The 14,323-nt window shown below is 40.2% G+C and overlaps 2 protein-coding genes across 2 annotated transcripts in view; one reads left to right on the top strand and one right to left on the bottom strand.

Moving 5' to 3' along the window:
* The window catches only part of B4GALNT3 (beta-1,4-N-acetyl-galactosaminyltransferase 3), a 95,495-nt gene extending 87,579 nt beyond the window's left edge, over nucleotides 1–7,916 (top strand). Inside the window, exons 18-19 of the mRNA XM_042467868.1 lie at nucleotides 771–897; nucleotides 4,115–7,916. Of these exons, the coding sequence (XP_042323802.1) occupies nucleotides 771–897; nucleotides 4,115–4,244 (257 nt within the window). The 3' untranslated portion in view covers nucleotides 4,245–7,916. The remainder of the gene's footprint in view (nucleotides 1–770; nucleotides 898–4,114) is intronic.
* A 4,955-nt stretch (nucleotides 7,917–12,871) lies between these two features.
* The window catches only part of NINJ2 (ninjurin 2), a 62,979-nt gene continuing 61,527 nt past the window's right edge, over nucleotides 12,872–14,323 (bottom strand). The window contains exon 4 of the mRNA XM_042469464.1: nucleotides 12,872–13,944. The gene's annotated coding sequence lies outside the window, so the exon portion shown is untranslated. The remainder of the gene's footprint in view (nucleotides 13,945–14,323) is intronic.

Below are 14,323 nucleotides of genomic sequence, written 5' to 3'. Positions count from 1 at the left end.
CATTTTCAGTTGGAAGAGGCACTGCCTGGTAGTGAGAAGTAGACCCTTAACGAGAACATCGTATGGTGACTTTGGCCTAATTATTTCCGCACTGCAGAAATAATGCAATTTGTCACTGCTTTAACTGCCGTGGCTCAATGCTATGGAATTCTGGCATTTATAGTTTTGTGAGACATTTAACTTCCTCTGTCAGAGAGCTCTAGTGCCACAGCAAACTACAGTTCCCAGAATTCCATAGCACTGAGCCATGGCAGTTAATTACTTTATTTCTTCAGTGCAGATTAAACCTTTGTAGAGAGACCATTTAGGGCATCATATTATACTCCTGTGGCAAGCATTTACAACTCTTTAAGATATTTATACAGTTAGATTTTATTCTATGCCAGTAGCTTACTATTACAGTTCCATCTGTATGCCATTCCAAGTTTGGGGGTTGCTTTTGTGGTGACCTGAGATTGGTACTTGGTTTGATTTTTTAATGGTTTTTAATTGCTTTATATTTTGAGTTTAGCATGTTTTTAATGATTTTGTATTTTTAACTTGTTCTATTGGTGTAATGTTTTAAATTCTGTTTTTAAAATTATATTGTTTTTTAAAGTGTCTTTTGTGGGCCACCTTGGGTCCAATTTGGGAGAAGGCAGCATATAAGGAGAGTAAATAATAAATAATTTGGTACTTAGTCTTTTAATCTGTTAGCGATCTGTGCAGGAAACACTGGGTATTTTATTATTTTAACAATTAATAGATGCATCTGCATTTTGCCTTTCTAGGCTACTGGGAAGTGAATGGCTTTGGTCTCCTAGGAATATACAAGTCTGATCTGATTCGTATTGGAGGAATGAACACCAAAGAGTTCCGGGATAAATGGGGAGGAGAGGACTGGGAACTCTTGGACAGGTCGGTAAGGGTGTGCGTACTGTCTGTGTCAATTACCACTAAAACAGGGATGGTCTTACAAGTGTTGATAGGACTCCAGCTCCCATCAGCCTCTGCCAACATGATCTGGATCAGAGATGATGGGAGCTGAACTCCAACAACATCTAGTAGACATCAGGGTTCCCTTTCATGCTCAAAACAGAGAACCCTTGTCCATGCCATGATGGGTGTCTCATGCTATTGTGCAGACTGAACTGATAACCATCAGTAAGAAACCCTTGAAATACACTGACAGGGAATATTGATTACTGTAGTTGGGGTTCCTTGCCTAATGCCATATTAAATGACCTGATTACTGTGTAGTCAACTAGGGCATACAGAATATTTACCACATTGTTGTTTATATGATTGTTTAAACGTCCTTCCAGTGTTAACAAAGTGATAGAAGAAGCCATTGTTTTTCAGTGCTATTCATCATGGCCAGTTGTAAGGAAATGCAAGTTCATCCAACAATATGCATCATTTCTGGAGGGTGACCGGTTTTCTATCCCTGTTCTGTAGGTTCATCCAATAGCCTTACAGTAATGTTTATGTGACCATCATCATGTATAGCCCCTGCAGTTGTTATTAGTAAGATATGAAATACAAATGACATCTACAGCCTCTAATGATTAAGGGGCTGGTCTTCTTCATGTTACTGAATGTTAGTATTTTTTTAAAAAAAACTTGAAAGATAATTTGTCCATTTCCTTATGCTTTGCTTTATCTCAAAGTTATTTATATTAATATAAACATGATGTTTCTCTCCCATTATGGCTCATGGTCAAAGCAGAAGAAAAGTTTGGATTGAAAAAAATGACCTCTTTCTACCAGATGTTTGTTGCTAACAATGTCTCAGTTAGTGTGCTAAACTTAACTTAGCCAGTTTTCATTAATGACACAAGAATGCTTTTGGGTCTGGAGCATGTCACTTGTGAATGCTGTCAGTGCAGGACAGAAATCAGAAGAGTCCCACGTTCTAAAATGCAAAAAAGGAATAAAAGAAAAGGAAAATGTATATAGAAGCCAATGGATAGAATCTTAGGACCCTGTCATACCGCACATATATAGTGCTGTATTCCACTTTAATTGACATAGCAACATCCTTTAGAACCCTGGGCTTTGCAGTTTAAGGAGCTAGTGCCTCACCAAACTACAGTTCCCAGGATTCCATAGGGTGTTGCCAAAACAATTAAAGTGGAATATAGTGCTATAACTGTGTAGTGTGAATGGACCCCTGTTGGTGTCCTGTGCCAGTATAACTGTCCTAGTATAGGCACTCGCAGCAGGAGGATAAAGACTGTGGACATACCCGCATTAAAGAAGTAAGGTTTTGGAGCAGTGCTTCTAGGTAGCTCAGAACTGGCAATTTGTGTTTGCTTTCCCTCATCACCAGTGTCTGCCCCTGGAAAAAGTACAACCACTAGCATAATACACTAGCAGGATTCTAGCCAATAATTTGTTTTATTTATATACCGCTATTCCAAAGATCATAGCGGTGAACAGCAAATAAGCTAATTAGCAAGTAAGCTAATTTGCCCCAACGGTCTGGGTACTCATTTTAGCGACCTCGGAAGGATGCAAGCCTGAGTCGAGCTTGGGCCCTTTTGCTGGTCTTGAACTCGCAACCTTGTGGTTTCAAGTTAATGGCTGCAGTACAGGCATTTAACCACTGTGCCACCAGGGCTCATGCCTGTTTTATATTTAAATTATATTCATGGTGCATTTGTGCAATTTATGAGAAAGACCTTATGGCGTCTGGACCCCAGGATGTGGTTTTACTGGTATCACAGCTACTCAGGGTGGTACACACGGCAGGGAGAGCTTTCCCAACATTTCAGCACCATAGCAGTACTGAAAGTGGGGAAGAAATTCTACTTTGCAGAAACACCCTTTGTTTTTAGCTATGTAGCAACAATAGCAGATCCTCTTCTCCCCTATTTGTTTCAGAGATAAGTAATGTGCAACTCAGACATCCATGCGACCCTACAGGACCATTTTTGTGGTCCCCAGGGCCCCCTAAGCATTGCTCCAATATGCCCCCAAACACTCTCTAAAGGGCGTGGAGGGTATTTCTCCAATGTTTTGGCCTCCCTTGGCTTCCTTCTAAAACAGGTTGTGAATAGGACAAGACTTCAAGGTCACTTCTTGTTGTAAATAAAATGTGTAGCCTGTAGAACAAATATGGGAAATTGGCCATCCAGATGTGGAAGCTTTTTTTTTTACTATACTTTCCATGATCCCTCACTATCGGTTAAGCTGACTAGGCCTACTGGGAGTTGTAGTCCCCAACATCGCAAAGGTTAACATTTAACGTCCCTGTTGTGCTACTCTTCATGCCCTTTGAGTTACCTAAAAATAATCAGGCTCTGTCCATTTAACTAATGCACATCAATGCACATCAGGTACTCACTCTTGCTGGAGTCCCATTATATATCTTTGCAGTTCAGTAAAGGGGTTTCTTTAGAATTTCTTCAGAGATTGTGGGCAAGTCATAATTTCTCAGCTCAGAGGATGGCAATGGCAAACCCCCTCTGAAGAAACCTGCCCAGAAAACCCCACGATAGGGTCACCTTAGGGTTGTCATAATTCAGAAATGACTTGAAGGCACACAACAACAACAACAACAACAACAAGAGTTTCTTAGTAAATAAATAAAAAAAAATTTCTATCCCGCTTTTTGCCAGGCAATCAAAGCGGCGTACAACAGGTTAAAATGCATCCATATATAAATAATGCCCCCCCCTTAAAACAAGATTAAAGATTAGTGTCTCTGGCATGCAGGTCCAAAACACACTACATAAATAATCCAGTTTTAGACCGCTTTAACTGCACTGGCTCAGTGCTAGGGAATCCTGGGAACTGTAGTTTATTGGGGCACCAGAGCTCTCTGACAGAGAAAGCTAAATATTTCATAAAATTACATTTCCCAGAATTCCCTAGCATTGAACTAGGGCAGTTAAAGTGGTCTCAAACTGGATTATTTCTGCATTGTGTTTTGGACCATAGCTAGATATACCTAAAGTTACATAATATAACAGGTCATATAGGATTTCAGTACAGCTTTAGATGCTGGAAGGACAACACCATAGGCATCAACTGGGCCTCTAAGGTGAGGATATTCTCTAACCTGGGTGCCACAGCAGAGAAGACCGTCTTGTTGAAACTTCCCTGACACTTTCCCTCTCTTTTCTCACAGAATCTTTCAGGCTGGTCTGGAGGTGGAACGGCTCTCTCTCAGGAATTTCTTCCACCACTTTCACTCCAAGCGGGGCATGTGGAACCACTCCAAATGGGGCATGTGGAACCGACGTCCATTGAAGGTGTGAGGAACATTTGCACTCCTGAATCCCAGCAGGCACTTTATCCAGGCCTGCCACCAAGCAGAAAACATCCCTCTGTCCTGCAGAAATCATAGCACGAGTTAAGATGTTCACATATAAATGTTTGCATGTAACGAAAAAAGATGTTGAAGTGTGGAATGGAGAACTTTTTCTGTAAGGGAGGGGACAGACTCAGGAAGAAGGTGCCTTACCTCTAGCATCTTTTATTCAGCAAAGTGACCTTTGAAAGTGTGAATATACTTTTGCACCAACACCAGCACACCACAGCAGTGCTTCTAGGAAGCAGGAAGCCTGCTATATAGATTCTTCCCTAGCCAAGCACAAAAGCCTTTTTTTAAAAAACAAACGAACAGTGCCTTCCTATTTCTTTAAAAAAAATTACATGATGCTTTAAATTATTAAAAAGAAAATGCAGAAATAATGCCATGGATCTTACATGCAACTGAACTATTTCTTAAATTCTTTGGCATCCATTATGTGGAAGGGCAGTTTTTCTGCCAACAGAAGTCAGAGTAGTCCGGTGAATGGGTACAAATGAAAATGTGCCAGAACTGGAGTGACTTGCCCAACATGGTAGGAGGAGAATTATACATTCATATCAAGTATAGATTATCTTCTTTTGAACATACTTGAACAGCAACAACGAAAATTCCGAAATCCATGCCTTTGGACCAAATGTGAGCTGTGTCTGCATACCTGCACATCTATCCATTGAGGAGATACAGAGGAGTTAATGGGTTCCTTTCTTTACTTCAAGCCAATTATGCCTTGCTCAGGTACAGCAAAAGGAACGTGGGCCTTATATTGAAACTGAATTAAATTTCTTTTTCCAGGATTATTCAGCTGTCCATTTGACTGAGTTACGGTCAAGGGGTTGAAACCAAACCAGGACCTGAATTAGATGTTGACACAGAATTGTGTTGATCCTAGCAGTCATATGAAATGTCAGGAATAAACTCTTGTAGAATATGGCCACAGAGCCTGAAAAACCCACAAAAAAAAACCTATGGATGCCGGCCATGAAAGCCTTCGACTTCACAAGTCATATGAAATGTTGAGTATGGAACATAAGGAACTGGACATATGGACATGAGACCAATTCCTCTTTCTTCAAGCCTAACACTAGGTAGATTCACTGTCCTAGCATGTTTACTCAAAAGTCAGCCCCATGGGATTCAATGGCTTTCATATGCTTTTTCTATTTATTGTGCAATTCTAATGTTGGCTGGTTTGCATTTTTATTGCAAGGTGCTGTAAGCCATTCTAGGAAAAATAATTTTGAAGGACAGGATATAATATTGTTTTGTAAAATAATAGAAATTTAAGTTACAGTTTATTACATCCAGGTATTGATTGTGTATGAAGAATACTGTAGGTGTGCTTGCATCTGTGTAAGAAAAGGAGACAGAGAGAGAGAGAGAGAGGTGTAAGCTCCTCCGTAAGAAAAGGAATTGAGGCTAGTTTGGTATAGTGGTTTGAGTGTTGGACTAGGACTCCATGAAACTAGGGTTCAAACATTCCCTTGGCTCTAGAAACCCACTGGGTGGCCTTGGGCAAGTCACATTCTCTCAGCTTCAGAGGAAATGGCAAATGGCAAACCCTCTCTGGACAAGTCTTGTGATGAAAACCCCATTTTGTTTGGGGCAGCATAAGTCAGAAATTACTTGAAGGCATAAAACAGCAACAAGAAGATGCAAACCTATTGCTTATCTGCATTGCAATTTTAGAAGGACCAGCAAAGCAGCTTTCTTTTGTGCTAGTAGATGCAAGATTTGAGCATGACATACTCAGGAAATAAGCCTTTCAATTAGTTGTAGTAGCAGATTGGTAGAAGCTGTTTAGTTGAGTTTTACATCTGTATGTGGGGGGTGGGGCTTGCCCATAAGTCTCTATTTTTTTCCTAAATTGAGTTTTGAACAGTGCCAGACTATAATATGCTGTTCAGGAATCTGCTAACTTACTCTCTTACCCAGTGATGATCATAGCTGATAACCCCAAATCTTTCTATACTTGTAAAGACCTCTTTACAGTGTATTTGGTGCCAGGAAACACGGCATAGGAACAAGGGAGGCCTTATTAGAAAATCTGAATCCTGGCTATATGAGAGCTGAAGGCACAATGATGTCAGCTTTGATTCAGCTTATTTGCACTCTGCGTAAGACTGGTGTTGTGACCATGGAAATGTTGAGCGCTTGGCAGTATGAAAATGTTCCAAATGTTCAAGAGTTGAGGCACAACTTAAATAAGTTTTACAAAAAGGGAATCCTGATAATAGTTGTGTATAAAGAACCAGCTCTTGTTGACAATTCAGTCCTGGATTAATTATCTTCCTGTCCTGATTGATTCATGTAAATATGAGTATTGTAGAGTGGTGTGAGAAAGATTTCAGTCTCAAAGGGCTACAATCCAGCTGCTTAGACATCCAGGCACAGGGAGACAGTTTCAGAGAAGTTCAATTATTTTATCCCAGGAAGGACAGTGCTTGGGGCACAGAGTAGTTCTCATAATTAAGGCCAGTTGCAGCAGCTTTTATGTGCCAGCTCTTATGCACCCCAAGATGGCATTTGGAGTTCAGAAATGGATCTTCAGAAATTTGTCTGTGTAAGATGCTGCGGACAAAGGGATCCCATCCTCACTTCCCTTTACCAATCACCACCAGCATATTCATAAGGCTGGCTTTTCAAGTTGTCTAGCTCACCTGCATTGCTGTGTAATATATATATGTGTGTGGAGGACTTGACAGTGTAGTTCAGAAGTGTGAAAAATGGATAAAATAAGCTCTGCTCCCTTCTGAAACCAACCAAGAGTTAGAACATTTCTTTCATACCAGAAGGAATGTTTTGGTTGCCTCAATTTTGATACATGCTGCTCAGTTCTAAATGTAGGAAGTCAACAGCTGATGCATTTGCTGTTTCCTCTCTTGAGGAAAAACATATGCTAGTTGTATCTTGTTAATTTATTTAAAGATTATGATTGACATCTTGTTGGTTAATCCCAACTACAGTAGAAATGTTCAATCTGTTGTTGAATGGTGAGTCACCATGTAGGTAAATTCCATTGATTCAGTGGGTCTACAGTAGTCAGAACTAATAGGATTTAGGCCATATTCATCTATATTAGACCATTCTGTCCTAGAAATTAGTTTTTAAATGGACAAGACTTCTGGATTTTGTTTTGCACTGAACTTTATGTTCAACACCATACTTTATGTTTAAGATTACAGGGACAGATACAGTGACTTGATAATTCCAACCTTTTAGGAAGATAAATATATCAAGGAAACATATTCATGGGTAGACATGTTGGCCATAAAGTAAAATAAAATGGATTTTTATTTTGCCTGTATCAAGTCAGACCATTGGTTGGTCTAGCCGAGCAACCCATGTAATCCTACAGATGTTGCTATAGTCCAACCCCCAGTTTTCCTCACCATTTACTATGCTGACTTAGGTTACTGGGAGATGCAGTCCAACAACACCCAAAGAGCTATGTGATTCCCAACTCTGGCCTAGACTAGTATTGCCAATTTTAGCTGTCTGTATCTCTCTGAGATTTGTGATAGGGCTCCTTCCTGCTTGGACATCCATATTATTCATCAAAGTACTAGAATCATAGAATCATAAAGTTGGAAGAGACTACAAGGGCCATCCAGTCCAATCCCTTGCCATGCAGAAACTCTCAATCAAAGCATCCTTGACAGATGGCCATCCAGCCTGTTTAAAGACCTCTAAGGAAGGAGACTCCACTATACTCCGAGGGAGTTTGTTCCACTGTTGAACAGCCCTTACTGTCAGGAGGTTCCTCCTAAAGTTGAGGTGGAATCTCATTTCCTGTAGCTTGCACCCATTGTTCTGTGTTCTAGTCTCTGGAGCAGCAGAAAACAAGCTTGTTCCATCTGCAATGTGACACTCCTTCAAATATTTAAACAGGGCTATCATATCACCTCTTAACCATCTCTTTTCCAAGCTAACCATTTAATGGTACTTAGCTTCCAAATTCAAATGAGACTGCAGGTGCATCTACACTGTAGCAATAATGCAGTTTGACCCCATTTTAAGTGCTGCAGCTCCATCCTATAGCATCCTGGAATTCGTAGTTTTACATGGTCTTTGGCCTTCTCTGCCAAATGGTGTTGTTGCCTCACAAAACTATAATTCCTAGAATTTTGTCAGTTGGAGCCATGGCGGTCAAAGTAGTGTCAAACTGCATTATTTCTACAGTGCGGGTGCAGCCTGTGTGTGTTCAGGGTGTATATGGTAGCTTTAAATTTTTATTTATTTATTTTTGGATCATATTTAAACATGTGCAGATTAAATTGATTGTGATGCACAATTAAGGCTTCTCTAACCCAGAAGTGGGAGAAAGTGCAGCCCACAGCAACATGTAACCTGCTAGACCATCTTGCAGCTATCTCCCTCCATTCAATCAACTAAAACAAAGACACTACTGGAATACAGCAGCACAGTGTGTTGCTACTGCAATTTGTTGCTGAAATTTGGCAGCAAACCATAGCAAATGTTTCCTAACCATACAAACTATTTCTATGTCACCTTTGCCCCTTTCACAGAGCAGATCTGAAGACCCACAGAGTCAAGCTTTCAGGAAATAGGCAAAATCTATTGCGAACAGTGCAGGGCATCTTTATTGCTGCGCAACAAGATCAGAGAAGGAGGAAAGTTGGAGGTAGGAACAATGTGGACAGGCTGGAGCAGCATCTTGTCCTCACTGCCCTTGTGAAAAGAGCAAGTTCCCATTTAAGGAGGAGGGGGAAAAGAAGGATCAGTTTGTGTTTTTGTGTGTGCACATATATGTGCTTTAAAACCCCCACAAGGTGTGGTCCTCAAGGACTTGCCAAATCCTGAGAGATCCTCCAGCCCAGCTCACCTACTCACTCCTATCCTGCTTCTCAGACACACCATTAAACACCGAGTGTAGGATCCAGGGTGAGGTTTGCTCTCCAGTCAAGGCAGAAGACAGAAATGAATAGGACTGCTGGCATCATATATTGTTATTGTTTCAGAGTCATTATTTTTAATGTGACTTTCTTTGAAGTACCTCTGTTTTTACAGTAAATATTTTAAATGTTTGGTTTATTTAAATTCTGTGCATCTCTGAAATGTGTGCCTTAAAGATGACTCCCAACATTTCTTATTTGTAAGAAGAAGCAGAAGCACCTCAGTGAGTTTATAAATACAGATTTCTTATTGAAAATGAATATGCTGTGTCTTTTTTTCCCTCTTGGCCTGTAACATTTACTAGTGATGATGAGCAATCACAACGTTCATTCCCCTCTGCCCACCAACACTGAGAAATAAAAGGTACACATTTATGGAAGGAAATATCTTCTTTTCCCAGTTACAACTTACATGGGTGCCTTTCTTCCATCCTATCAAATAATGTGAGTGGTCTCTTATTTACAATAATCAAAGTAGAAGGTTTCTTGTTGTTGTTTTTTCAGACAGAGTTCTTCCCACAATAAGAGTGCAACATGGTTGGTTCATCTGACATGTTTTCATGTCTACTCTTTTCATCCCACTTCTCCCTTTACTGTGCACACAAGCAAGTTAATTTTCTAAAAAATTAATCCATTAATTCCGTAATCTGTGCATTGCCCAAACCAGGCATTCTGCAAAGATCAATAGGGCTATTTTATTTTTGCCAGAACCTTTATAGATGAGTGCATCACTAAAGGGGCTGTTTCATATCATCATTAAAAAACAGATGTTGCAGCATTGTTGCCAGCATTTTAACTGGTCCCTGCTCAGAATACATACTCCATATGTCCTCTGTGAAATTCTGTGAATGAGCAGGACAACTGCATGAGAAAAGCATGCATGGAAGCAGCCCACAGCCATGATCCTACTGGCTGATGAACTCTGTTAGCATAGGAGATAGTTGTGGCAGTGGTGGTGGATTTCTCTTCTATCTCACTGTTGCTGCTTGCACCCAACTCCAAAAAACTCCTTATACTATGTTATACTCACAGAATCAGAGTACTTTGACTTGGACTGGAATCCTTTTGGTAACTTGCACTGGAGCATTATACCTTCAGTGGGTCAGAGCCAGCAGGAAAAATGTGCATGCAAGACCCAATCTCCACTACCAGAACAAGCTAATAATATTTCTGTATAATTATTGAGATATGTTAGTATATTGAAGGTGAAAATGTTCAGATGTGGCAATGGCTGCAGAAGCCTAAATTGGTTACAGCTGGAGTCCAGAGCAGCAGCCGGATGCTCAAGGTCAACTGAGCAGGACTAAATGTAAATATGCTATGTCTTCAGTCTGGAGGGATTGGTGTCTGTGGTGCATAGCAACTTGTAAATGAAGAGGCTGGACTTAGTGGTCACCTCATGGTAATTCTTTTTTTTTTTAATTTTTTTAATTTTTTTTTTTGATTAAAATATCCAATAACACAACTTCATAACTCTACATTTAACAGCATCTAGTTTCCGTACAACTCAATACAATTACACTTTATATAATGTTACATTTATCTCCCTTGCTTCTCATAACAAGAAAAAATAATTCTGCCTATTAAGCTCATGGTAATTCTGTATATAAGGAAAATGCTGTTCTGGTGGATTGTGGGAGTTTGGGAGTTTGAGATAGTGTGGTGTGTCGGTAAGAGTTTTTGAAGAGTAGTGACTAGTTCGTGTTTATTTGAAACAAAGTAATAAAGCCCTCTAAGGAGTGAACTACTGGAGAGTGATTCTTTGATCTAGCAGCTGTTTCTCCAGGCATTGTTCCAGCAAGCTGAAAGCCTGGAGTTTTGTTCTGTTCCTGTGTTGGAGAGATAACTGGCATCTTCATCCATTTGGCACCGGACCGGAATCACAGGCAAGGTTCATCACTCAAAATATCAACAATAAACAGCAACAGTTTCTCATCCACTGGATGAGATTCTACATGGCTGAGTTTATTGTCAAGAGTTTTGCATGCAGGTTTCTGCCACAGCTCTCCTTTCACTACCACCAGGACTCACTACTACACTGTCACAGTGTCATAACTTTTCTGGTGGAGAGTGGGCAGAGGAGATTAGAGAAGCATCTGGATGTATTCCAATGGTGGTGATATGCAGATTGAGGAAATCAGTCTGAGGAAAAATTTCACTGGGATCTCAGCGGATGATGTTATCAGTCTGCATCTAGCTATGGGAACAGAGCGAGATGCTTCTCTGATTTGCTGTGCTTTTTCTTAGCAGTTGAATGGCCATGGGAAGCATCACAGTGCAACACTGCATCCAGAAAGGGGGCATCCTTGTGGGGGGAAGCAGAGAGCACCAACTTCCACAATGACATAACACACACACACACACACATACACACACATATATATATACAGTGGACTCGTGCTATATGTGGGGTTTGGTTCCAAGATCCTCCATGGATAACAAAATCTCTGGATGCTCAAGTCCCATTAAATATGACATAGCAAAATGGTGACCCTTATAAAAAATGGAAAATCAAGGTTTGATATTTGAAATTTATTCTTTTTAAAAACATTTTCAAACCATGAATGCTTGAATCCATGTAAAAAAAAATCCGTGTATAAAAAGGCCGACTGTATATGCAGACATAAAACAATATCTGCCACTGTCTCCTGCACTGAAAAATTATAACTGAATATACAAATGAACAAACAACACCTTAGGATAAAATATACTTTAATAAATAAGGAGAAAGCAAATAATGCCTGGAATATGCAAAAGATGTTCCAGTTCTAAGGGGGATAACAACAATGCAAGTCCTTGCAAAATAATGTAAAATTGTACAAAGCACAGCAATGATTTTTTAAAAAAAAGTCTAGAACATTGCACTATGTAAAAAAAAATAAGGTTAACATGTGCAGCCTTAACATACTTTGCATGACTATGAACAATATTTTTATTTTAAAAAGTAAAAAATTTGAAATCTAGTTCATCACCCCCATATGTTGGTGGTTATGATGATCCAAGCTGTAATCTAACTATATAAAAAGACATATACAAGTAGGATTAAAATTCATGATGCAGAATATAGCCATTTGAGCTTAGGGAGCATTGACTCCATGCTTGCATAATTTTGTGTGCGCAGTACTTTCTCTTCTGCTGAACATAACATGGGGGTGTGGGTTTGCAATGGAATTCCAGGTATACAACACGCCTTGTAAAATTGTAGAACCAAATAATACAGCCGGAAGAGACCACAAGGCATCCAGTTTAACCCTCTGCCATGCAGGAGTCCTGTGTCCACACTAGAACCTCTGCGCCACCACTTATTACTGAATGAAAACATGAGAAATGCTCTTGGGTGGGCAAACTTTTTTTTATCTTTTGGGGACATACAGTATCTTCTTGGAGGTAACCTGTCAGAAGCTGCATGTTGGTGATAGGTTGGGCTTAAGCCAGCCATGGTTGAATCTCTTTATCTGAAATGCTTGGGGCCAAAAGTGTTTTGGATTTTGGAAACATTTTTCCAGATTTTGGAATATTGAGATACCTCATTTATGTTTCATATGCACTTTATAAACAAAATCTGAATGTAATTTTATACACAATATTTTAAATAATTTTGTTCATGAAACAAAGTTTGTGTACACTGAACCATCAGAAACCAAAGGTATCACTGTCTCAACCACCCATATGGACAATTTTGAATTTTGGAGTATTTCAGATTTCATAATTCCAGATAAGGGAAGTGTGGGACGACCGCCTGGAAAGGGCGGCCTGCCGGCAGCCTAATTTCCCCCAGAGGGAAGCCGCAGCCTTGTTATGTAAGCACCGCATGGCGACATGCAGATGCCGTGTGCGCTTACGTAACAATGGCAGCGCACATGTACATGGGGCACCGCCACTGTTACAGTGCTGCACCATGTTAGGGTTAGGGAACGTGTGGTTGCTGTGTGGTCCCTAACCCTAAAATTGGCGCCAGCATGGCACATTTGCAAAGTCTGTACCTCGCCGGAGACTGAACCTGTACTTTGTTTTGTGCCAGTCCCTTTTCTAAACAAATTTTCTTTTTGCTGAGCTGGTTAGCCCTGATGTTTTTTCATTGGAGCAACAGGGACAAACACAGCCAGAGACAAAATGGGTGCCCTTCTTCTCACCCAGAGATAAACTGAGTAGGCTGTTTTCTTGGTAGGTAGAGGTGGTTTAATTCATTTTTACTTTGGGCACATTACATGTTAGTGTCCCTTGGGACATACTTTGGCAGTCATGAATGTTTTGACTACCAAGTTATTGCAGGTTTTTCTTTCATCTGCAGTTTTACTCGGTTTTGCAGAAACAATTGCCCCTAACAATTACTGTTACAATGACTGCTACTACTTTTATCAGTTTACGAGTATATTGTTCGGTCCTTGAGGGTTGCGCCTTTCTTACTAGCTAGGCAGCTTTTGCTTTTATGCAGCCCTTTTGCAGAATTGCTTGTGGATCTCATTGCAGAATATTGAGAAAAGAAGTAACTCTGAGTTGGAGTGGGGGCACATTCTCTTATGGATTAAATTGAAATGATATTCTTCTTCTGCAATAGGAAAAAATATTTTCTAGTTTTCAGAACAGCAAGCACATTGTAGTGACTGCTCCCATGAAGCAACTCCCAAAGGTCCATGACTCAGTTTATCCAAATAGTCACAAATGGAACATCAGGTTTGAGGTCAGTAAAAGTGTAAGAAGGTATCCTGATCATCCGTCATGTGCTCCAGCCTGCAAAGAAAGCCAAAAAGTTGAGGATAGTTGTGCATCTTACCTTTCCCAGCAATACCTGATATAAAGTAGGATTTCAAATGTATTCCAAATGTAGCCCTTGAAAGATTCCACCACATGGATGGCCATTCTGGGAGCATTTCTTATTTCAATGGAATATGGACTGGGTAAAACAGTATGATTTAAATGCTTTCAGTAGAATATCCTGAATTTTATTATCCTTTTTTAAAAGGGGGGGCTGAGATCCTGCTACACTGCATAACTTTACAATGAGAGGCCTACGCTGCTGATATAATATGCCTCAGGCTGGTGAATTGCAACAATGCACAATGGGGCACCACACAAGATGTCCTGTTGCACAACGGTGGCTCTCACTATG

This window comes from Sceloporus undulatus, chromosome 5 (assembly GCF_019175285.1).
Source record: "Sceloporus undulatus isolate JIND9_A2432 ecotype Alabama chromosome 5, SceUnd_v1.1, whole genome shotgun sequence".
Taxonomy (NCBI): Eukaryota; Metazoa; Chordata; class Lepidosauria; order Squamata; family Phrynosomatidae; genus Sceloporus; species Sceloporus undulatus.
This window is presented reverse-complemented; position numbering and strand designations above follow the sequence as displayed.